The 25,718-nt window shown below is 31.3% G+C and overlaps 1 protein-coding gene and 1 long non-coding RNA gene across 7 annotated transcripts; both read right to left on the bottom strand.

The window, feature by feature from the left end:
- Window positions 1–40: 40 nt before the first annotated feature.
- LOC132755972 (uncharacterized) lies at window positions 41–12,778 on the bottom strand. Of its 6 annotated transcripts, XR_009629271.1 has the most exons (4): window positions 8,029–8,226; window positions 7,061–7,284; window positions 6,693–6,766; window positions 6,000–6,494 (listed from the first exon to the last, which is right to left on the bottom strand). XR_009629271.1 is itself a non-coding variant. In XM_060746912.1 (2 exons), the coding sequence occupies exons 1-2, from the start codon at window positions 12,773–12,775 to the stop codon at window positions 303–305; spliced, it is 384 nt and encodes a 127-aa protein (XP_060602895.1). In that variant the 5' UTR covers window positions 12,776–12,778; the 3' UTR covers window positions 41–302. The 6 variants fall into 6 exon arrangements, 3 of the variants coding, with proteins under 3 accessions (XP_060602895.1, XP_060602894.1, XP_060602896.1); XR_009629269.1 differs by lacking the exons at window positions 6,000–6,494; window positions 6,693–6,766; window positions 7,061–7,284 and adding exons at window positions 67–481; window positions 2,179–2,402 and having other exon boundaries at window positions 8,029–8,199; XR_009629270.1 differs by lacking the exon at window positions 6,693–6,766 and having other exon boundaries at window positions 6,010–6,494; window positions 8,029–8,211.
- A 5,009-nt stretch (window positions 12,779–17,787) lies between these two features.
- Window positions 17,788–19,509, bottom strand: LOC132755980 (uncharacterized). The gene is made up of 3 exons (XR_009629272.1): window positions 19,410–19,509; window positions 18,721–18,896; window positions 17,788–18,064 (listed from the first exon to the last, which is right to left on the bottom strand). It is a non-coding gene; the product is annotated as an uncharacterized LOC132755980 (long non-coding RNA).
- Window positions 19,510–25,718: the final 6,209 nt, after the last annotated feature.

Genomic DNA, 25,718 nt, shown 5'->3' on the forward strand with positions numbered 1-25,718 from the left:
TTTGATTTCGTGAGTTTATGAACATGAGCGGACAAACAACTGCTATACTATCACATAAAATTTTATTTTAAAACTACAAAGTTTTCAAAGTTTATTGGCAAATCAGGCTGTTATCAGCTTTATATTTTGTTGATATTTGTAAGTGCAAATGTTTATAAGTTCAGGTTGATAATGTACATTATTGACTGTTTATATGCAGAAACATGTCATACACTTCAATATTTCAAAATGTTGACAAGTATAACGACCTGTTACATTGCCTTACACATCATTTATTCTTTCTTAAAAGTCTACAATTCTTTCTACTCAAGTGGTAAACAGGTGTTTTGTGGTGCTGTATTTCTGCACTCGGAGACATCGCTTCGGTTTCCTGGTTGTGCTGTAGACGTACGTTGGGCATTAGCATGAATCTGTGCAGGCGGTTGATGTTGTTGGTATTGAACATGTTGACAGCTCGGGCCTTGTGTGTACATAACACCTCCTGAAACATTCATACAGCAGTACAATAGTAAGGCTAAAGGTATAAATTCTATACAGCACAGAGCAATAATAATTCGGGGGGAGGTGGTGGAGGCCTATTATTGTGTTGTTGGTATTGCTGCCCACATAGTCAAATGTCGAATGTTATCATCAATTTGAATATCATGTGAGGTTTAAAATAGACATAGTGTTAGACTTCGTTTAATTCTAATTACATTAAAGTGTTGACTATTTCATACACATGTTGAAAACTATATCTTGCTATGATAGGTGATATTATATACATCTTATTATCCAAGATACTTTCTAGAAAAGATATTAAGTGAGAAACTTCAATTGTACCTGCATATATTTAGATATATTTAGAAGAAGATACAAAATAATTACATCAAGTTCTACGTAAGAAATAACTTGCAAAGGATACTAAAGGGGAGCTGAGAGAGTCCAACATATAAGACATAAGTCCTTTGTAAAATTGAAATAATTCTCGACATAAGAAAAGGTAGATACATGGACGAAAGGTGGCGGTGGCGGTGGCAGTGGCAGTGGTAGTGGTAGTAGAAGTAGTCGTAGTCGTAGTAGGTTGCAGGTGTTGTACTTGACATATAGTCTTATTTTTGTGACTATTTGTGCCAAGTTATTTCAAAATCCCTGGAACTCTGTTAACTTTTGACTTCTAAGTGTGACCTTGACCTTGCAGACAGGGATGCAGGTGTTGCGCATGACACATCGTCTTATTAAAGTGACTATTTGTGCCAAGTATTTTTAAAATCCTTTGATAAAAAATTATTGACTGGACACAAAATATACCCTTTAACACACTATGTTAATCTTTGAGCTCCAAGTGTGACCTTGACCTTGGAGGTAGGTGAACTGTTGTTGCGCATGACACGTTGTCTCATTATTGTGATCAATTGTGGCAAGTATTTACAAAATCCCTTGAAAGATAAGAAAGTTATAGATCTGACATGAAATATACCCTAAAATAGACAATGTTGACCTTGAATGAGCAAGTGCGATCTTGACCTCGGAGGTAGGGTTCTTGTTGTTGTGCATGACACATCGTCTTATTATGACAAACATTTGTGCCAAGTTATATCAAATTCCTTTCATAAATGACAAAGTTTTGGACCGGACACGAAAATGTGACGGAAGGACAGACGGACGGAGATGCTTCTATATCCCCCTTTTTCTTCGAATAGACGGGGAACAAAAAAGCAGTAAATAGAAGGAAAAAATGTATCAGTCTATTAGAACAGTGTACTACTTAATTAGTATCTTCGTCAAAAGTACTTTATGTAAATGAGTTAAATGAGAACAACAAACGTACATCAATAAACAAGGCCAAAGAAGTGGACCTTAAGATGCTTTTACTGCCGCCTTCTAAACCAAATTGCAACTATTTTATAAATTGTGCTGTTGGCTAATCTTCAAGGTTTCATCATAATACCAATTCTGTGACATTGTATCTATTGCGCATCATTGTTTTTTTAAATGCATTACAAATGTTGTTTGCTAAAATATCTTTCTTTTAGAGGTTATTCAAATCAAGAAATTAAACGTTTTAATATTATTAACAGATACCATTTTAAAAGGCGACGGGTAAAAGGTGACTACCAGTCCTTACAATTTCATCGATGTTTTTCTGCGACTGTACTTCAATAAATTAAATGTAAAATTGTTCGATAGATTACTCACCATGTTGTGGTTGTATCATCGGAGGTGCCATCGGATAAATAGCCATTCCATCACGGCGACTGTCTTTGCGACAACAAATATAACATATACAGATCAAAATGATCACCAGGAGAAATACTATTATCCCCCCGAAGATATAAATTGCGAATTCGGCACCCCAACAATCGCGATCATGGTAGTAGTATATACCACTGTTGCCATTTTGATAATAGGACATTTTTATTCTGCAAAAAGAAAACAAACAGAAATTTCATTATCTGAATAAATAAATATATAAAAAGCGGTGGTATTGTGTGGTATGGTATAAGATAACTTATTTGAGTTTAATTCAGTTATCGATTTAAAAAGGCATTCAATAAATAAAAGGCTTTTAATGTAAGCAAACCGTTACAAGTGACTCAAATTTCTTTACTACAGACATTGATAAATCAGGATCTTATCTTAAATGAAAAGATCAAACATGAAAATTGAATAGTTAAAGCACAATATTTTAACGGGATTAATAATGTTGTTAAAATATTGATTACATGATAAATTAAATAGGTACAATATCACGTTCGCAAATTTAATCAAAAAGGGAAATTTTTCATTTATCATAGAACTTCAAGGCTATTCCTTATAGTTTATATAATGTATATATTATGCCGTTTAAATCGGGTGTGATTTTAATTCTTATGGTGTTTGCTTATTGTGTACATGTTTTACAAAACACAATTGAAGACAATATGGTGTTAGACATTCTTTAAGATCAGAGTTCAATATAACGAGTGTACCTCAACGTGGACGACAAGATGAGTCTGGAAAATACCAGAAAAAATCAGCGTATTTAATTCAATAACAATAAACGAAAATCAAAAATATCAGCGTTTGAAATTCAATAGAAATATAGAGAAAAATATCAATTATCTGAATTGTTCTGAACATTATGGACATGCAAATATATTGACTTAACATTTGGTTTTAAAATGAAAATATAAATAGAAGATATTGAATGAGTGTAGTTTAATACTAAATTTATTGAACGAGTTGAATAAAATTATATTATGCGAGCCTCTGGCGAGCATAATATTGTTTTATTCAACGAGTTCAATAGATTGAGTATTGAATCTACACAAATATTCTATTTATCACATATATAAAATAAGAACAGTAAACTGTTAAAATGAGTAATTTTCAATGACGTGCCTATAGTGTAACGCTAACATTAGCGCGTTTTTAACGCTATGTTTATATAAAGCGAAAGTGATGTCACGTCAAAGTATAATTACACACTATAGTGTAATATCGTTTTTATTAAATGGCTTTATTACACTCCTGTGCCGCGGTTTATGTGAAAAAGAATGTTGTTACATACCTTTGTTCGTTTTTAAAGCAATTATCCACTAAATAATACAAATGATTATTTGTTACAGTGATTCCGCTCTTAAGATAACATGAAAACTGCACATAAAACAAAAGTACCTATCAAAATGTAGGGCTGCGGTATAAAGAAATTAATACTGGCATTTGTTTTTTTCTTGCGACAATCTATCAAACCATTGCTTGAATAAGATAAATCTGTCGAATCAAACGTGTTTATTTGCAGGCAGACAATAACCTTATCGCTATACAAATATAATTTTTTGTTAGCTCTGAAACAGGAGATTAATCAATTACGCTGACGTTTTAATAATAAAATCAAGCAATCCGTACCAACAGCCCAGCTCTTTAACTTTCAGCAAGCTTGTCTGATGTCGTCAAATTTGACGTAATATTATCTGCGGGTCCGATTTTATCGGTCAAATGAAACTCATAACCATTTTAAATCATGGTTGATTTAGTTTCTGTTTATACAAAGTGTATGGAATTCACGCGCTGGCGTATTTGTTTTAATGGTTTTGATCTTAATTAAAAAATAACGTGTTAAATCTGCGAAAGACACTTAACAAAACATTATAAAAATTCTTTTCGATATGTTACAAATAATAGAACTGCAACATTGTGTTCCTTTTTATTGTTTACATGCAGTTATGCTTTTCAATTTTGTTCAGTAGGATAATCCCTGTGAATATCCAGCAACGCAGGAAAGTGCAAATAACGCTGGAATTGTGCAAAATTAACACAGAATTGAGCAATTAAGTGGCAAAACGAGCACTGCGATAAAAAAAAATGGACCAACATTTTTATTGTAAATCAAATTAGAAGAAATGAGCATACTGTTGCTGAGACATTATGCTTTAAACCTCATCAAAAATATTTCCATGAACATGTTTATTTTTCAAGATCATTCGTGTAAATGACGACCTGACTAGGGTATTGATGGCGATTTTTAGTCTAGTTAATATCTTAAAATACAATAACGTACATATTTCTTTATGATCTTTTCTTTCGGTGTACCTTATAGATTTTCCAATCTACTCGTGACATACAATACGTAATTTAGCAGATATAACGTAATTGAGACCATTTTTACGAGGCAACGCCGATTTCGTGATTGTAGCACTGAAGCAACGGAGGTGATCTCATTAAATGTCGCTAAAAGCTATTTCACGAGCTTCCTTCTATTTTTATACGGCACAGTATATTTACAAATGTCTTAGGTATACAGCATATGAAAAAATAAAGTTTTAAATGTTTTAAATGTACATATTCATTTGACAAAACACAAAACTCCATTCAAAACAGTAATCAGGTTGTCTTTCCAACGATCTAAAAAGTAAACATATTAAAAACAAAAATTGCAATGCTTGTTTAAGTATAATGTCGTAGCAGCCGTATGCGGTTATTCATTTCTTTAAATTTGATTTAGAATAAAATATTTTGGTTCGTTTACTTACTGTGTTATTCGTTTTGGCAATAGCGTTGCACAGATTCGGCGTCACGTTTGCGCTATTTGCATATTCCAGCGTTACTGGATATGCACGGTGATAATGTTGTGTTAATCTTCTCCGTGTACTTTGTATTTAAGTGTTAAACACGTGTCTTATGGAGCTGAATTTCTGAACTCGAAATAGAGCCCTTATTTTTTGAGATTTTAATAGGACCATAATCATAATAGGACCATAATAGGATCAAAATCTTTATAAGTAATATTGTAAGTGTACATGACTTTTTCCATCCAATTTTCCTCTCTATCTTTGGATTTAGATGTTTACTGCTTAAAGATAAATGTAAATAAATGATCTTTTATTTCTGATTATTTTAAAGATCCAACATAATAACGGACTTAACATTTCTTTCCAATGAGAAATCATGTGAACGCGTTTAGATAAAATAAATGCGACACGCTATGATGCATTCATCATGTAATGCATTTACATTTTACCTTTTCGTAATACAATCTATTATACATATAATTACGGACAGTTTCAATTCGCTTTTCAAAGATATTAAACGATTCTGTACATAACTGATTTGTTTGCAGATAAGAGGTGGCTACACAGTATTGTAATTTATTAAAATGTTGCCAACGCATTTGATTTAAGATATTGATCATTGCATACGAGTTCTACATTATGCCCTAAGGGTGATTACACAATATGCAAGTTAGAAAAAATAGAAAATAGCCGAATAGGAAGAACTGAAACATACGTACCACAAGCATGCAACAATAATGTCGTGAAGAATAATCTTTAAGGATCGCAAATATACGTAACATCCCTGATTGAATTTACGGGGTAACTTTTTATGGCCTCCACACGGCACAAACAACTCTGATGTGGTGATAAAATAGACAGAAATAAAGAAACACTTAAATAATTATCAAGTTAGTGAAACAAATAATAAAAAATAAAAGCAATTTCTTTCAGGGTATACGTATAATCTGTGAAAATTGGTGCTCATAATAATACCATTCTTGACTTTGATTTCGTGAGTTTATGGACATGAGCGGACAAACAACTGCTATACTCTCACATTTATTTTAAAACTACAAAGTTTTCAAAGTTTATTGGCAAATCAGGCTGTTATCAGCTTTAGAATTTGTTGATGTTTGTAAGTGCAAATGTTTATAAGTTCAGGTTGATAATGTACATTATTGACTGTTTATATGCATAAAACATGTCATACACTTCAATATTTCGAAATGTTGACAAGTATAACGATCTGGTACATTGCCTTACACATCATTTATTCTTTCTTATTAGTCTACGATTCTTTCTACTCAAGTGGTAAACATGTGTTTTGTGGTGCTGTATTTCTGCACTCGGAGACATCGTTTCGGTTTCCTGGTTGTGCTGTAGACATACGTTGGGCATTAACATGAACCTGTGCAGGCGGTTGATGTTGTTGGTATTGAACATGTTGACAGTTCGGGCCCTGTGTGTACATAACACCTCCTGAAACATTCAAACAGCAGTACCATAGTAAGGCTAAAGGTATAAATTCTATACAGAACAGAGCAATATTAATATTAATGCTAATTACATGCAAGTGTTCACTATAATTTCATACATATGTTGCAAACAATATCTTGCTATGATAGGTGATATTATATACTTCTTATTATCCAAACGAACAAACGTACATCAATAAACAAGGCCAAAGAAGTGGACCTTAGGATGCTTTTACTGCCGCCTTCCATCAGCATGCGCATTAAACCAAACTGCAACTATTTTATAAATTGTTCTGTTGGCTAACCTTCAAGGTTTCATCATAATACCAATTTTGTGACAGTGTATCTATTGCGCATCATTGTTTTTTTAAATGCATTACAAATGTTGTTTGCTAAAATATCTTTCATTTAGAGGTAATTCAAATCAAGAAGTTAAAATTTTTAACGTTATTAACAGATACCATTTTAAAAGGCGGCGGGTAAAAGGTGACTACCTTACAATTTCATCGATGTTTTTTCTGCGACTGTTCTTCAATAAATAAATGTAAAATTGTTCGATAGATTACTCACCATGTTGTGGTTGTATCATCGGAGGTGCCATCGGATAAATAGCCATTCCATCACGACGACTGTCTTTGCGACAACAAATATAACATATACAGATCAAAATGATCACCAGGAGAAATACTATTATCCCCCCGAAGACATAAATTGCGAATTCGGCACCCCAACAATCGCGATCATGGTGGTAATATGTACCACTGTTGCCATTTCGATAATAGGACATTTTTATTCTGCAAAAATAAAACAAACAGTAAATTCATTATCTGAATTAATAAATATATAAAATTGGTGGTATTGTGTGGTATGGTATTAGGTTAACTTATATAAGTTTTATTCTGCTATCGAATTAAAGGCATTCAATAAATAAAAGGTTTTTAATGTAAGCAAACCTTTACATGTAACTCGTATTTATTTACAGAAGGAATACAAATTTTGTAATTATCAGGATCTTATATATAATGAAAGGATCAAAATTGAAAATTGAATAGGTAAAACACAACATTTTAACAGGATCAATAATGTAGTTAAATTATTGATGTCTTGAAAAAAAAGAGTACACGATCACGATTGCAAATTTAATTAAAAAGTGCAAATGTTCTTTAAAGAAAGAACTTCAAAGCTATTCCTTATAGTTTATATAATGTACATTTTAACGTTTCCTTATGCCGTTTAAATCAGATGTGATTTTAATTACTATGGTTTGTGCTAATTATGTACATATTTTATAAGACACAGTTGAAGACAATGTGGCTTTAGACCTTCTTTAAATCCAGACTGCAATAAAGTGAGTGTAACCAAACGTGGAAGATAAGATTTTTTTAAAAAATCGTTTTATACATCAGAATATGAAATTTAATAAAAATATAGAAAAATCAGTTATTAATTTCAATATAAAGATGAATTTCAAAAGAAATATAGAAAGAAAATCAATCATATCAATAGTTTTTAAATGAAAATATAAAGTATGTTGTTACCTTTGTTCGTCTTTAAAGCAATTATCCACTAAATAACAGAAATATATATAATTTGTTACGGTGATTTCGCACTTAAGGTAACATGAATACTGCCATATTATCAACAGAACATAATAATTATTTGTACACGTACATATCAAAATGTAAGGTTGCGGTAAGCAAAAGTATTTGCAATTCTTTTCCTGTTGCAACAATCTGTCAAAGCATTTTATAAAATGATTGAATAAGATAAGGCTGTCGCATACAACTTGTTTATTTGCAGGTAGAAAATAATCTTAAAATCATTACTTTAATTTGCAGGTAGTAAATAATGTTATCAGTACTTTTATCTGCAGGCATAAAATAATCTTATCAATGCTTTTATTTGCAGGTGGAAAATAATCTTATCATTATTTCAGATTTACTTACACAATAACATATTTGTTAGCCATAAAATTTAAAGCATTAAAGGGATACTCAGGCAAATTAGTGACAAAAATATTAGAATGATCTTGTGTACTCAAATCACGCTTAAATGACATTTTTTAAAGTTCAGTCATGAATTTCTGTATCAATTCCACATATTTTTGGTTTTAAGCGTAAATACATCTATATATATTTAACGTAATTTTGACGCCGACAGAATCACGAGTAGTTTTAAAACAAGACTTAGTCATGTACTTGAACAAACACTGAAAGTTACAATTGTAGATATTTTGGATGTTGTATGATCGGAAAAGTCTAAGTCAGTCATTTGACACGTTTTCAATGTTCACTATGACAACTATTGTGAAATCTTAACGCTCTAACCTGACCCACGTGGGTCAAGTTAGGAAACCACCATTATATTCTTTACAAGGAGAACAGTTTTGTTCCTATGACTGCCAAATGTATTCATTTTGAGGACATTTACAAAATAATGAATGACAATTTTAAAACGAAGACATGAGAATTTTGCCAGTGAGGTTTATACACAACAGAGTACGGCCGATGATGAATATTAATCATTACACTTATTTATTTGCATATACACGGCAGAGTATGGCCGGTGATAAATATTAATCAATACACTTGTTTATTTGCATGTAGACAATAACCTTATCGCCATATCAGACTTACTTCAAATACCATTTTGCTTGCTATTAGATTTCGCCTCTGACACAGGAAATTATTAGACGGTTAATCAGCCCGCTATTGTCCAACTGTCATAATTCATTAAGAACAGAATATCGCTTTCCTCCGTCGCTGATGTGTATTAATACATTTAATACACTTGTTGACATTTAATACACTTGTTGATAAATATAATTATTTTTATACCTTGAATTTTTCTTTCAGAAACAGTTACTGGGTGTTTATACAAATTACGCTGACGTTTTGATAATAACATCAAAAGCAATCCGTACCAACAACCCAGCTCTTTAACTGTCAGCAAGCTTGTCTGATGTCGTCAAATTGACGTCATATTATATGTACTTATGTTCAGAGGGCAGACTTTGATCTGTCAAATGATACTCATAACCAGTTTAGATCATGGATGAATTTGTTTTTATTTAAAGTAACAAGAGTAAGAAAATCACGTACTTGTGCATTTGTGTTAATCATGGTTTTGATCTTAACTAAAAAATAACGTGTTAAATCTGCGACGGTTACTTAACAAAACATTACGCATATTTTTATATATGTTACAAGTAATAAAACTGCAAATTTGTGTCCCTATTTATTGTTGACATGCAGTTATACTTTTCAATTTTGTTCAGTAGCAAAGTGTCGTGTAAATCTTCTTTATGCACTTTATATTTGAGTGTTAAACACGTGTCTTGAGGAGCTGAATTTCTGTACTCGAACGAGCCTTGATTTTCTGAGTTCATGTAGGACCATATTACTTGTCAAAATCTTTAAAACTAATATTGTAAGTGTAAATGCATGACTTTTTCTATCCAACTATCCTCTCTATCTTTGGATTTAGATGTTTGCTGCTTACAAATAAATGTAAATACATGTAAATGGTCTTATTTCTAATTATCTTATGGATCCAACATAATAACGGCCTTAACGTTTCTTTCCAATGAGAAATCATGTGAACGCGTTTAGATAAAATAAAACTGCAACACGCTATGATACATTAATCATTCAATGCATTTACATTTTACCTTTTCGTAATACAATCTAACATGCCATTTCATTGCGACAGTTTTAATTCGCTTTTCAAAGATATTAAACGATTCTACACATAACTGATTTGTTTGCAGATAAGAGGTGGCTATACAATATTGTAATTTATAACACATTTAATGTTAGATATTGATCATTGAATACGATTTCTTGATTATTTTACATCAATTCATGTTTTCTCACTATAGTTTAAAAGTTAACCTTATATAGTTGCTCCGTAAAATGCAATGAGCAACCTACCAGTAAACGTTTGAGTTCTTGAAAAACATGTTTTGCTGGTGGAACCGCCTATGTCATATATCATGGCACTTCTAGACCGCATATGCAATGATAGATTTAAACGCTCTGCTAATTTGGATGTTTGAACGTAGATATATGCTTAATGATAAGATTATCGTGTTAACGAAACAAACAATTGATAAAAAAATATTTTGGGTACATAAACTGACCTTTGTAAAATAACCGTGGTTGTAAATATAAGAAATCATGCTTTGAGTAGATGGCACAATAAAAGGTAATAGTTAAATGAGATAATTCACAATTATGACAAAGGATAAAATGTGTGAACAAATTTGAAATACAGAGGAAGGAAATACAAAATCCAATTTGTAAAAAAACAGCAAAAAAAAAAAAACACAATCAAATGTGTATCTATACAAATTGAGAGAAAAGAAGAATAAAAATATCTTAATTATTTGTCTTTTGATTATTTGTTTCAAGTATAAAAATTTGTGATGTCTGTACATACTATCAAAATTTAACATGCAGTCGTATCCCAATTAGACATACACTGCTTTATGATTGACAATACAGTTTGCTTTGAGATTTAATACAGACGCGTTTATATAAAATTAAAAGAATACAATGTAATAAACAAAAATACATATATAACATATTGTATCAATAACAACACATGTGTAGGTCTTCTGATGCAATTGCTGAAGTGCACTTGCTACAATTTAGCAAATATTTCTGTGACTATGTTATGAGGCTGTGAGGAAAATGTTATTAAACGTGGAAAACAGTTTTAAACTACAAACTAAATTGAAAAATGCCTTTTACATTTTGTCATCAATACAAGTGTACATAAGTATTCTAATTTCTTCAAATAGTCATAGGCATTTACTATTATGCAACATATTGTTATTTGTCTTTATCTATCACATGTTAACTATGGTATTTGGACATGTTGGACCTGAATTTCTGTTCACGTAATCTTGATTCTGATTTGGTGCCGGTGCCGTTGCCATACGTTGACCATTGTCAGGCGCTGGTGGCAAGCATTGCTGACATTGTGCATGTTGGTAACTGGGGCCTTGGGTGTACATAACCGATCCTACAATATTCAAGTACACATGTATTTATGGAGCTATATAACATACAAAGTCATGTATACATATATATGTACGTACATTTATCTGATACTAGAGTTGATATATTGCCCTAAAATTGAAGGGTGTCATAACATCTTTTGAAAGAAATGTTTCGATTAATCATTTTCTTTCCAAACAAATGAAGACATTGGGTTTTTAAAGATACATGTAACAGCATTTTGAAAGCCTTTAAGTCATTTAATTTACTATCTATTACTAAATATGAAAAGAAAATATATCAATAATTAGATGATTTGCAAAATTGTAACCATGCGAAAAATTGTGTTTAATCATTAATCTATTCATTGCAAAAGGCATGTACAGAATAAATCAAAATGAAGCCATAAATATAGAAACTTAAGACAACAATACGCATTTAAAAGCCAGGTGATACACTATGATTATTATTAAACAAATTACTTGTGTTTTTTTCATCATGTTGTGATAAAATGGCCAGCCTTTATACTCTTATCATATTATAAGTTGTTTAAAAAAATATTTTGTATGTTGAAGAACGCATTGATATTTGAAATGTCCAAGCGTTTATTTGATACATAGATATAATAGCAACAATGGACTTTATCACAAAAGCTACCGCGCTCGTGTGGAGATTTTATGTAAAAATTGTCTAGTGTTTAGTGAATCATACAATTAAAGCTAGATCAGCTAGATCAAATAACAATGCATTACTATGGTAATCGCCTTTTCAATACGAGTGTAAAAACGAATATTCTATTATTTTTATCTTTTGTGTTTTTAGGCACAAGAATTTAGCAAAGTAAGAGTTTTCAATCGTTAATTTCAAAAGTTGGCCGTGCTCATAAAATAACGGAAAGATCAACTTTGAACACTGACCAGCCATCTATTACAAGGTGACTAAAATTATCATGTTTCAACGGCGGGAAAACGTAATGTTCCACCGGATTGATTAAATTTCGTTTAAAATAAGTAACAAACATACAGCAAAATGAAAAAAGTATTTATATCTAATTAATATTATGAAGAAAACTCTCACCATGGTGCGGTTGTGTCATCGGATGTATAACTATTCCATCTCTACGGTTGTCTTTTCTACAGCAAATCCAACATATGGTGATCAATATTACCACCAGAAGAAATAGTATTAAACTCCCAAAGATAATGATTGACAGAATACAACCACTCTCGCTACTACCGTTATAATTGTCATAGTATCCGGTATTTCTTTGACTATACGACATTTTTATCTGAAAAAATGTGTTTTCCAATTTACCTAACGTAACAGTAAACAAAACAATTTATGAACATAATCTGGACATATTATAATCAAAAATAAAATAACTATCAGGCCTTTTATATGCACCCTATATGCGTCCATACTTCGTGTTTGGATATTTAATCTCATTTCGCAATCGTCTTGTAAAAATATAACTGAACACGTCAAGGAAACAATTAAACTTAAAGGTCCAATTTGCAATATTAGAGAAAGGTTCAACAAATGTAACTTGATTAACTAGACAAACAAAACAAATAGAGACTCCATTGCCACATTGACAACATTTCAGAAACAAAATGGAACGATCAGAATAATAATTGTCAAAAAAGGGGAAACGAATGATTAACGAATCAAACACGCAAAAACAGACAAGGAATGTAAAAGAAACAGTAATTTGGACAATAATGAACAAACGATAAAACATAATTATTAAATTAAGATCGCAAAATAAAAGACTGCAAACTTAAAAAACTCAAACAAAGCAATAAAAGTACTTAATAGCACTTTTAAATTCAATAACATTTTTCAAAACTGACAAAGAACCTTTACTAAACATTTTGTAGCCAATGGCACGCCATTATGTTTCTTTAAACATGAAACAGGTTATGATTTATGATGGCAATTCGTATCTGATAATTTAAAGTTGATTTCGTTGATTTCGAAACACTTGTCCTGCACCGATTTGGGTTCGAGTACCACAAGGAATTTTGAATTGTTTCATATAAACAAGCTATCTAACAAGCTAAAAGAAAGTCGGTGGTTCTACTCGTGTGCCTTCTCCTGCAATAACGCACGGAGGGGCACTTGAGGTCGTCTCTTACCAATAAAACTGGAAGGTCACCATGCACATTTTCAAAGTGTCGGTGTGACTTGAACTGTATATAAATATTAGACATATGTATTACTCACCTGTGTCCTCTGATGTATACATCCGAATTGAATGCTAACTTAAGCCGAAAATATATATACTAATTTGCGGCCTTGTTTAGCGTTTAAGATAACATTATCACATATTTTGTAAAATAAAACCGTTTTTGTTTGTCTTGCCACATTATTTGAACAAGTAAAACAGCAATCATTTTCCCTTACGATAGCTTGCCAAAACAAATTTTAAAGAACAATGTTTTCCGTAAGATTACGTCCTGACTTCGACACAATTATATCGTCGACAATATATTTATTTGCATGTAACTTTGTGATTAATATGGGAAAAAGAAATGCATAATAGACCAGTTTAAAGTAGACCAATTTATAAACTAATTAGTAAGTCAGAATATTCTTTTTATAATAAGCATATTAAATCATTTAAATGTCAAAATATGAACCCTTTTGTGAAACATGTTATCTTATTTCTAAACAGGAAATAGCGGGCCGGATCTATTTAGAAAACGATAAGAACATTTTTTATATAGGTTTATTGCGTATATTCTACTTGTGATTTTAATGCTTCAAGACACGGATTTCTAAACTTAAAAAAATGGATTTAAACACTAAATTTTGAATTGCCGATTTTTGCTTAAGTCAGTGCTAGGGGTTGTGGACTGAAGCTCGCACTTACCAGTACCGTCCATTGAAACGAGCGTGAACTATTTTAAATTTTGTCGGTTTTTTTTTGTTTTTTTTTGACGTTATTTAGGATAACCTGTTTCTCAATTTTCTAAATAACGTTCAAAATTTAAAATCGTTTGATAAAGCCTTTTCATAAACGGAAGTGGCAAATGTACGATACTAGCCACGCCCCCTACAAAGACTTATTTCTACATTTCAAAGATAAAATTCGGAATTTATAACATCGGACGATGTGTTCATAGAGCGGGAATTGCTCACTGGTCATAGAGTGAGTCCATCGCAGCGGCGGTGGAGTAGTATTATAACAAAACAAATATTATACACCTTTACATGTCACATAATGCACTTTAACGCTTTCCATTTACATACGAAGTTGTAAGTTAAAAATTAAGGCTGCAACCAGATGAATATTAAAGACTGCGACTCTGGTGACAAAGACTTATTGGCGCGCTTCTTTTCCACGACACGTGTTTTTCAAAACCCTCCGTGTTATTAGTACAAGGGTAAATTATTTACTGAGCTTGCCAAAACGTTGCATGTATGGTTTGTTAATGTTCGAAATAATAATGATGGTAATAATAATGACTGCCACAATATCTAAACATATAAATACATGAGCACTTTTATTTTGAATGTTAAGCACGTGGTTCTATGGGAACCAGAGTCCCGTTTTATTAATCGTTCGTTGACCATTATCACAAACATGTGTAGAAAGTAGAATATCATGGCATTAGACATGTTGATAGTTTGGATCTTTGTGTGTTAATAACAAGTCATGAAATATCCATGCATTACTTATAATATTTTATGTCGACATGATTTAAATTTTGATTACAATGTTTTAGAATAATGCACGGTTCGAGTTCAAAAACGTAGGAATATAATCACGAAGACCGAAGGAACCGAACTATTAATTAGACAGCATTGAACGCTAAACCGTACACTGTTAAACTGAAATGCAAAAAAAAATCATATCTAGGTCTATTTCCACTCTATCGTGCTAATACAAAAAGATAATTGATAAAAATAAATTGAGCTTTAGCAAAGAAATTTTCCTGACGTCCATTCTTAAATCCGTCATATCTCACGTACAAGCATTCGTTTTAATGCTGTGTATCTATCGTGTGATAATGCATTTGATTGCCCTATTTGTTTTAATGGAGATATTGAGTGCAGCGTATTATAATAATAATAAACATTGCGTTTTTGTATGTAATGTTATCATCGTCCACTTCAAATAATTTATTTTTATTACATAGAGGATATTTGTTTGTTTGTGTGTAAGATGAAATTTTATTTCATCGAGTGGGCTTTAAAAACAGTATTCTCACGAGTGGTGTAGCCACGAGTGAGAATACTGTTTTTAAAGTTCACGAGATGAAATAAAATTACATCTTACACAACAAACAGACAAATTTTCTTTTTATTTTATGCTTAAAAACAAGTTAAAACGAAATTTCCATAATTTTAACGTTAATATTAAAACTGTTTCCCCCATTGAGAGCCCCATTTAGTCGGAATTTCTCATTAAAAACAAGAAGTCTTGAGCTGAAAAATAAGTCCGCCAATCAACGTTAAATGACGGTGATATTTATTCATTTTATTAAAAAATATGAATGATCGCTTGTTTTAATAATAAAAACAAACAATTCTTGTAGGAGAAAAAGTCCAACCATCCATCCATATTTCTGTTACTTACTGCGAATTTATATTAGACCTGGCTTTGTAAATTGTAAGCGGCAGCCATTTTTTAAAGTTGTGTATTTCATGGGAGGAAAATAATTGTGTAAGATTCAGAGGGATATAATTTGGATTTGTTAGTCATACACCTTTTTAAAAGAAAGAAAACTTATTTGAGGATTGTAACAGACAAAAAATAAGTGTTGACAGATGTGAAAACATTCAGAAAAGGAGCTAGGAAAATGGAAAACTTGGAAGCTTGCTCAAGAACGCTGGGTTGTTTTACTTATTCTTCGAGTGATGGCTGTCAATGCTTTTCAATTTTTCATAAAGCATACGGCAGTTATTGCTCGTAGGATACTTTAATATGCCCAAATGTCATCACGAGCAGTTTTGCATGGGGAAGGAATGTATTTTTCAGATTGTAAAAATGAAACAAAAAAATTTAGAGACGAAATTCGGTGATTGGAATTTGAATGAATAGAACACATGTAGAAGTAAGTTTTCTTCTTTTTATTACTTTTGACATTTAAGTTATTTATCAATTTCAGCTTTGCTTTATCTTTAAACAGCCTGATATTGTCAGAATTGTCAGCAAAAATAAAATTGAGGTACCACATGGGGAAAATCTTAAAAAAGTAGTTTCGTCATTGAAAAGAGTGAAATTATATTTTGATAATTTTCACTGTGAAATTACCAAATATAATTTTCACGGATAAATTAGTAATCCACTGAAAAGCATAAAATAAAGTATTGAATGATGCAATGATGTTAAAATAGTCATTATTATAAATAGATAATCTTATTCATAACAGGTACTATGAATTTTGTAAGCTCTGTATTAGTGAACAATATTTAGGATGTATTGGAAAATAAAAGAAAAGAAAATTAACTCTTTAAAAAGTTGCGCTTATGCTTTAAGTAGCATCCAGTTAATTGATTTAAAACCTTGATATAAGGGAATTGCATTGACTGATACGCCGATATACCACGTGAGCTCAAACCTCAGTCATTTAGAAAGACATTTGTGTGACGTATTTTGCATAAAACCTGCGCACGAATTTAAAGATCATTAGAATCAATATAATGTAATAAAACACAAAGTTTCAAATATTTTAAAAATAACGATACGGCATCGGAATCAACGAATTATTCTTACCCTTGGACTCTTAGGAGTATTAATAAATTCACATATCAGAGAGTTTGTATTTATTTTATGTTCAATAATAACTTCACATAATTACATATCAATGGAGGAACGTACTGATCAAATTTAAGATAATATAGAAATTCGCATCTGTTATTTTTCCATGAATGGATTGTGTTTATGTTTGACTATAAAACTACTTACTTTCGATTTCATGAAAACACAATTAGAAAATATAATAATGAGAGAGTTTGGTTATCATTTCACGTATTATTTGATTTAAACGATTATTATTACACGGTTTGCAGTGGAAAGTGACATGTGAAAATGTTCACAGTGAAACTATGTTTGATAATTTTCACTGTAGCTGGTATGTATCACGAATGGCTACGTCACGTGTGAAAATAGTGCATCGTGTGCCCACTCAATGAGATATATGTGAATTTGATCTTACATGCAAAACAAACAAATATCTTCTATTTCCTTTCTTCCGACGTGAAAACAAACATAGTGAAAAATGTCATGGATTGAAGAAAACGCATGTCAAATGTGACTTATGTAAATTCCTTTCCTCTAATATTTAAAAAAAAGAAAACTTGGCTGTTTCACTATAATACATTTATTCTTGTAAATGATTACATGTAAAATATGCATTCAGATTATTTCAGCATATTTTCTGCAATTTACATGAAACTAATTAGATTGTTTTAGCAAAAATGTTACACATGTTTTGTGGTGCCTAATATCTGCAATCATTAACACCTTGCTGAACTGTAGATGGCGCCGCTATGGTATGTTGACAATGACCTTGACACTGGTTTTGATGAAAGTTTTGACCTTGTGACATCATAATTGACCCTGAAATAGTCCATAAAACAAATGAAATCGTTTGATGTTTAAGGAATAATCAAATATTATTCTTTAATTCATTTGCATCAGCAAGATATTTCTTGCATGAAAAATTATGTTCGGTCCATTTCTTACATTCAAATAAATGTAGCTTTATGCCTTTCATGATATATTTTATAAAACTTCTGATATAAGAGCTTTTTAAAAAAGATAATTTATTAAACAAAGTGAAGTTAATCTTTATCTTGCAATATTGCTTCGTATATATAAAATAATACACTTATATGTCTTTTATGAAGAGTCTGAATGTTTGCGGAAGGCAAACGGGCTTCAGAATATAAACAGGTGCCCTTCACACTGAATAAATTAATCCCCTATCAAACAATCTGTCCATGAAATATATTAACTTATCAGCTAGTTCTACGACTGCAAAGTTTCTTTTGTTTTCTGTTGTTGTTGGTATTTACGTTGAACCAACACAGTATAAGCCTTTTGGGCGACTTTCCTGTTTTAATGATGGAGAGAGGTAGACCTCAGTTGCCCTTCCGTGCGTTATTGTCAATATCAAATTGGTTCGAATCAAAAGTAAAGAAAAAAAGCTACTAAAAACCTCCTAACAATACAACTTATCATTAAAAATGAAATTGTAGAGACACAGGACTAACCAGGTTGCATTTGTGACGTAGATTGAATAACTATTCCGTCTCGTTGAGTTTTTCTTCTACAACATATCCAGCATATGCAAATTAGTATTATGATTTGAAAACCTAAAGTCACACTCCCAAAAACAACAGTGGCAGTTAAGCACCCCTCGCAGTAATAATAAGTCATTTCTGAATAACTGAAATAAAAGGAAATAATAATTAAAATAGTAACATGTTACTATGTGGTGTTTCATTTAATCATTAAGACTTAGTCATCGGACGCAAGCAGTATGTGCTTCTTACTTCCTCACATTAAAGGGGCTATACTGAGGTCAAAAAGCCTAAAAACATGATTTTTCCACAAAGATCAACGAAGTGCTTAAACAAAGGATGTTATCAAAATATACTCAAAATTAAACTGAAAATCGAAAGTGTTGACAATTTTATGCACGACGGAGTGAAAAGAGTTTTTGAATAAAACTATTATTCTGGAAAACCATGGGATGAGGGAATGATCTGAAATTTTGTTCTCAAAACGACATTCAATTGTACAAATTATCGGAAAATATATCATGTCAAAATACCTCAGTGGAATTTTTTTAAGTGTTATTATATCATTCGCCCTTTTCGTATCGAAGGAAGTTAAGTAATGTAAAATAATGGCACATGCACATAACTGTTTAAATATTCGTTGTAAATATTATACGTACGTTTGTAAATATCTTCCAATTTAAGATCTTACATTTCGTAATTTGAAATGTACATTGGGATAAGATAAAGTCTATTCATGACTTTACGCAAGTAGAACTGTTAAAGCAAATGTTTAGATAAGAGATATATGTCAATCTTACAGACTGTATACATATTTATTCTATTACTTACAATTTCCAATTGTTGTGATTGGTCCAGACATGGTCATAGCCATCAAAAAGTGACAGGTCACTCTATTCTATGTAGTTGGCAGTATTAATATCAATAATTTTTACGTGTGATCCGTCTATAAAAAGAAACCAATTGATTAAGGATTTACGGGGTTCAGCAGCTAACTAGCGAATACAAAACGTAAAGCGTTCTTTCTGTAAATAATAATAATAAATGAAATGAATAGGCGTCTTGCTTCCCATCTAACAGAACATTTACACGTTTTGAAAAAGGTATTTAAATGCCAGAATAGGAAAACAAACTAATTTCTTTGTAATAGAAAGAGTATCGAAACACGAGGCTTTCTGATTTGTACAAGGGGCGTAGCAGATTGCCGAGTGTTATGATGTTCTTTCTCTTTTGTACCAATGTCAAAATATAAAAACGTTCCCCGTTGTCACAATATGAAACCCCAGCAAAAGTAACCAAAGAACGAGCATCTATGGTATTTCTGACGCTATCCCTTTCCCTGTCGTCACAATAAGTAAACCCCAGACTAAATGGGCCCATCCCCTGGGCATGCTCTGGAGTGCGGGTAACTAATACCTGCACTCCAGTTAACGCACTGTGCATGTGTATCGTATGTATACGATTTAATTCTGACACATTTTAAATGGAAAGGTCCCCAAACTATGATACAATGTCATTTGTGGTATGCTTACTAAGAGCTAAGATTCTGAAAAGACAAAGGAAATAATGATCGGACAAATTTACCAAAAAAGTTTTTTTTTTAGTATAACAGTTACGATATAATTATTATGAAGATGTCGGTGAATATTCAAGTCTATGGACCGGCTAAAGTGATATTTACCGGGGACTAAGGTCTCTGTGAATACTGCTTTTAGCCGAATCAAGCATCGGTGTAAGCAAGTTCCATAGACTTTGATATTCAACTAATCATTAATAATTGTGTAGTAACTGATTTTTATCATATAGAATGTTAAAAATATGACACTCTTAGTATAATGATGACGGTTTGGTTTCATTTGTTTATATGTTTACAATTAAAGAATATTAGATTAATATTTAAAATTGCCGTTTTATTTATTACAGACATAAAACACGTATTGAAACCAATTTGCTGCATGAAATGAAACTATAATGATATCCAAAAACATTGTGGCTTGCATGTAAATTCATAGTTCGATAATAATATTTATAACATTAATCTACTGAACATACATATTTTTTAATTTACGAATTTGTTTTGTGTTTCTGGTTCATATATGAACAGAGGCTCGCATGAAATATTTCTATTCAACTCGTTCGATAAATTCAGTATTAAATCTACACTCATCTTTTAGTTAGTCCTGTCTAATCAAAGAGACCTAGTTGTAGTTCTTTTATTAATCTTAAAAACTAAAATAACAATTACCAAACGGAATACAGAAATATTTATCGCTGTTGTTGTTTTTTTGTTTTTTTTTGTTGTTGTTGTTGTTGTTGTTGTTGTTGTTTTAATCTGAAGATAATTAGAGTAATTACAAAAAAATATAAGTGGATTATTGATTTTAATTTTAACATGATTCCTTTTAGAGGAAATGAACCTAAAAGATTCATACATTACGAAGCAAAATGAATGTCTTTCATAAGGAAAAACGCTTATTTTTAGATAAATAAAAGTAATTTGTTTCCGTGACTGATATCTAGATGGACATGCATTTTAAGGTAATAATGAAATACTCATATGGGAAATGCTCATTATATGATGAATGTTATATATTTCATAGACCCAGTTCAAGATAGACCCGCATTTTAGGAGATGATAATAAAATACTCACCAACTTAGTGAAACTCGTAAGAAGTTTAGTTGGTTCAAGAATTTTAGCAAGCACATAAGTGTTGATGACAATCTACAGGACATTACGGGCAATCATAATTCTGAAATTAAACAGTACAAGGAAACTATACTGTTCATTTCTTTATAAACCTTATATTGTTTATGCACATCTTAGGCTTAGTAGGTTATATTGGTCATAATCTTATCAGTGACAAAAAAAACAAGTAATATTTAAGCCAACTCGTTACAGTTGTATTAAGATAAGAGATAAACTATGCTTCCAAGAGATCAAGAGTATTTGGTGATTGTTTGTAACGACACATATAAATATAAGTGCTTTCATTACATAATATAACGACATCTTACCAAATCACAGCTTTTAGGGCTTTCACCATGTTTGTTATTTTCTTCCTTGGAGTAAGAATAGTGTAACATACGGAAGCGTCCTGGTGTCAATTTAATGTGTTCTATAAAATTGAAAACTCCTTCGTAGGAGATAGAAAAGCCTAATTAGAAGTTTATAACTCCTACGAAGACTTTATAAGTCCTACGTAGGACTTTGTAATTTTTACGTAGAAGATAAAAAAAGACCTAATTAGGAGTTTATAACTCCTACGTAGGACTTTTTAACTCCTACATAGGACTTTTTCATAGGACTTTTTAACTCCTACGTAGGACTTTAAAACTCCTAATTAGGTTTTTAAATCTCCTACGTAGGACTTATAAAGTCCTACGTAGGACTTTAAAACTTCTAATTAGGTTTTTATATCTCCGTCGTAGGAGTAATAAAGTCCTACGTATGAGTTACTAAGTCCTACGTAGGAGTTATCTTTTTTTATAGAACACGTTAAATTTGCACTCGGACGCTTCCCTAGTAACAAGTAATACATGAATTCAAACAATAACAGAGACTAAATATTACATATTTTTATTCCGAAGATAACAAAAAGCATTTCATCTTTTCAATCAAGATTTTCAAAGAACGTAACTTAGAAAATGTAATATGATATTGGCTTCCGCTTGGCGAAAGAAGGGCACCTGTACATTCAGGTTTTCATGAAAAAATAGAAACAGTCAAAAATTGTCTATATATTTTCCAAGTGATTTGAGCATTAATCACTGCCTTTCTTTAATTAATGCGCACGGCATGCCTACTTTAGTAATAGGATTTAATAACGTGAACTTCTTGTCACATTTGACATACATTAATTTAGTCGTCACATTGATAAGGACCGTTTATATATTTGTAAACTCTTTGCACTCACGTTATATTACGAAACGTTTGTATAAGCAGTTAATTATAAACATACGTAACTTTCAGCAAATGTGGCAATGGGGCTTGTACCTTTTGAAAGATTAATAAATTAATATGAACAAACAACACAACTATATTTGAACGATTTTATTGATCACATGTTAAACACTTTTCCGTCATACATTCATGTATTATCATACAACCTGTACCAAATACATTCACCTCGGTCAGGGTCAGGCCAATTTTGTCACAAAAAGTATAATACACAGTCTTTTGAGGAAATATGCTTAAGTTTGTAAAATCTGCAAAACATAAGAAGGGCGTCATTGGTTTCCTACATGTGAAATTCCGTATAAATATAGCTGTGGACGCTTTTTTCCAACAAAGAATATATATTATATGTAAGTTACATGGGCAAGAAATGTAATTGAAATAATACACCAAACATAAGGATATAGAACAATTCAATTTTGGCACGAGTTTGCATTTGTGTGCCTTTGTAAGGTTCTATATATTAAGGATCTCTCCTCTGGTGACATTCCGTGCTAAAGCCTGAAAATATATATATAAAAGATATCAGTTGTCACCAAAATGTTGGAAATAAAGTTGTTGCTAAACTGATGAAATAATAGAAGTGTGAAACTTATTGTAGCGCTGCATGCACAAGACTTCTACCTGATTCGATTACATTACTTTAAACTAAGCACTCTTTCTTTGCTATCTTGAAGTTTGTCATAACTTAGAAAATTGTGAACAGGAAGATACTTTTGAAACTAATGAAAAGAAATCAAAACATTCTTATTTGCATACTCGGTTTGATAATAAGTACGACCAATGTAGAAAAGGGCACAACTATCTACAATGTTTAACATAAATATTTTACAAAATTTAAGTTTAGCTTTTTATTATTTTTTTTTTTATTTTATTTTATTTTTTTTTTTTTTTTGTAAAAGTGCTGCTATTTCAAAATATGAACTATTTTAGAAATAATACAAACATGTGTATTAATATCTTTCATACACACATATCCAAAAAGATTTGCAAAGACATTTTATTTTTACTTGACGTGGATCAATTTATTACAGATATAATTGTATTCAAAATGGTTTCACCATTTTCGTGATTACATGTTGAATTCTGCATAAACCGGTGACGGTAACTTGCAATTTCCAGTTCCGTCCATAAACAAGTTCAATCAAACCGACCGTTTTTGGCGTTCTTTATGGATTCGGTTTATTATTATTACTATTATTATTTTTTTTATTATTCTAACCATAGCTTTTTAGAAACAAATGTGGTATGCATTTAACGCCAGTGTAACGTCTGACCAGCCTGCATATCTTTTCAATCTGACCAAGCTCTATACTTTTGAAGCTGAAATTGTTTATTTCTATTTTCAAAAAAAGCATTTTGAGAAATTCAAAACAATGTACTAAATTGATAAATAAATGTAAATGATCAAGGATCATAAATTTACAGTACTGTTTGAAACTATCAATTTTCTTTATATTTGACTCAAACATAGCAGAAATCTTGTGCATCTTGAACAGACAAGTTAGTAAAAATGCTTGATGTAAACAGAAGTTCCAACCAAAAGTTTATCAGCACATCTTGCCAAGGGCTCCCACACCCGTCATTTGGAGTTGGTTTTAAAGTGAACTTCGTTTGCATACATTGAAATACCTCGCTAGTTATGCTGAAATGATAAACCTCATTGATATCAATCTATATGTATTAATGTACTTCTATCGTGCAATTGTATTTACTGGCGTTCGAGGGCGCATTTAAAGCCCGAGCTTGTATCGCAAGGGATTTAATAAGCCCGGGGAATATTGCAGGCGGTAATATACGAACGAAAGGCATGAGTACAATCTTTGTTTTCAGTTCCATTTTCATATTAGATGAAATATCTTAAAATAAGTTCTATGAAATAAAGTTACATACCGTGGGTAAATTTCTGATGCCTTTGCAAAAGAAATGTAAGGTCCATGCATTCTTTTCCTCAGCACGTGTTATCAAAATCCTACGTGTTATTACTACAAGGCTGAAGTATTCATTGACCTTTCTTAAACATTGCGTGTATAATTTCATCATAGTAAACGCATTTAAGCAAAGAAATATCAAAACGTTTATGTACTAATTACAGTGATTACCACAATATCTAAACATATAAACAGATGAGCGGTTAAATAACATGCTTCTGTGAAAGCCAGGGTCCTGATTTGGTAACAGTTAATTTATTGTTTGTTGACCATTATCATAAACATGTGTTGAAGTCAGAAGATCATGACATTGGACATGTTGATAGTATGGATCTTTGTGTCATTATATATTCATTCAATGCTCGTAATATTTTATGTCGATATAATTTAAATTTTGAGTGCACTGTTGTAGAGAAATTCACGGTTCGAGTTCAAAAACGTAGGAATATAATCAACAAGGCCGATAGAAACGAATCATAAGTTGCAAAGCATTTCAACGATAAACCGTGCATTGTTATAGTATAATGCAAGGATATATTCATATTTAGATCTATTTCCACTCTATCATGCTAGTAATAAAAAAGAGAATTGATAAAAGTAAGTTGAGCTCTAGCGTAGATGTAATTTCTGACGTCCATTTTTAAATTTCGTCTTATCTCACATGCAAGCATTCGTTTTTATGCTGTGCATATATCGTGTACTAAATTGCACTTGTTTGCCCTATTCATTTTAATGGAGAAATAGTGTGCAGCGTATTAGAATAATAAATATTGCGTTTTTGTAGATAATGTTATCATCGTCCACTTTAGATAATTTATTTTTATTACAGTATTGACAGGATTGAAATAGCTTTTAATAGATGCAATTTTAAAAAATTCATTATTTAAAATAGATTATCGTTATTCATAGCTATGAAAGTTGTCAGCCTTGTATTAGTGAACAATATTTATGATGTATTGGACAAATAATAGAAAAGAAAATTGACTCTTTAAATTAATCAATATGAAAAAAGTTGCGCTTATGCTTTAAGTAGCATCCAGTTAATTCATATAAAACCTTATTTAAGGGACTTGCTTAGACT

Source organism: Ruditapes philippinarum, unplaced genomic scaffold (assembly GCF_026571515.1).
Source record: "Ruditapes philippinarum isolate M1 unplaced genomic scaffold, ASM2657151v2 ctg4226_1_1_1_1, whole genome shotgun sequence".
In the NCBI taxonomy this organism is placed as follows: Eukaryota; Metazoa; Mollusca; class Bivalvia; order Venerida; family Veneridae; genus Ruditapes; species Ruditapes philippinarum.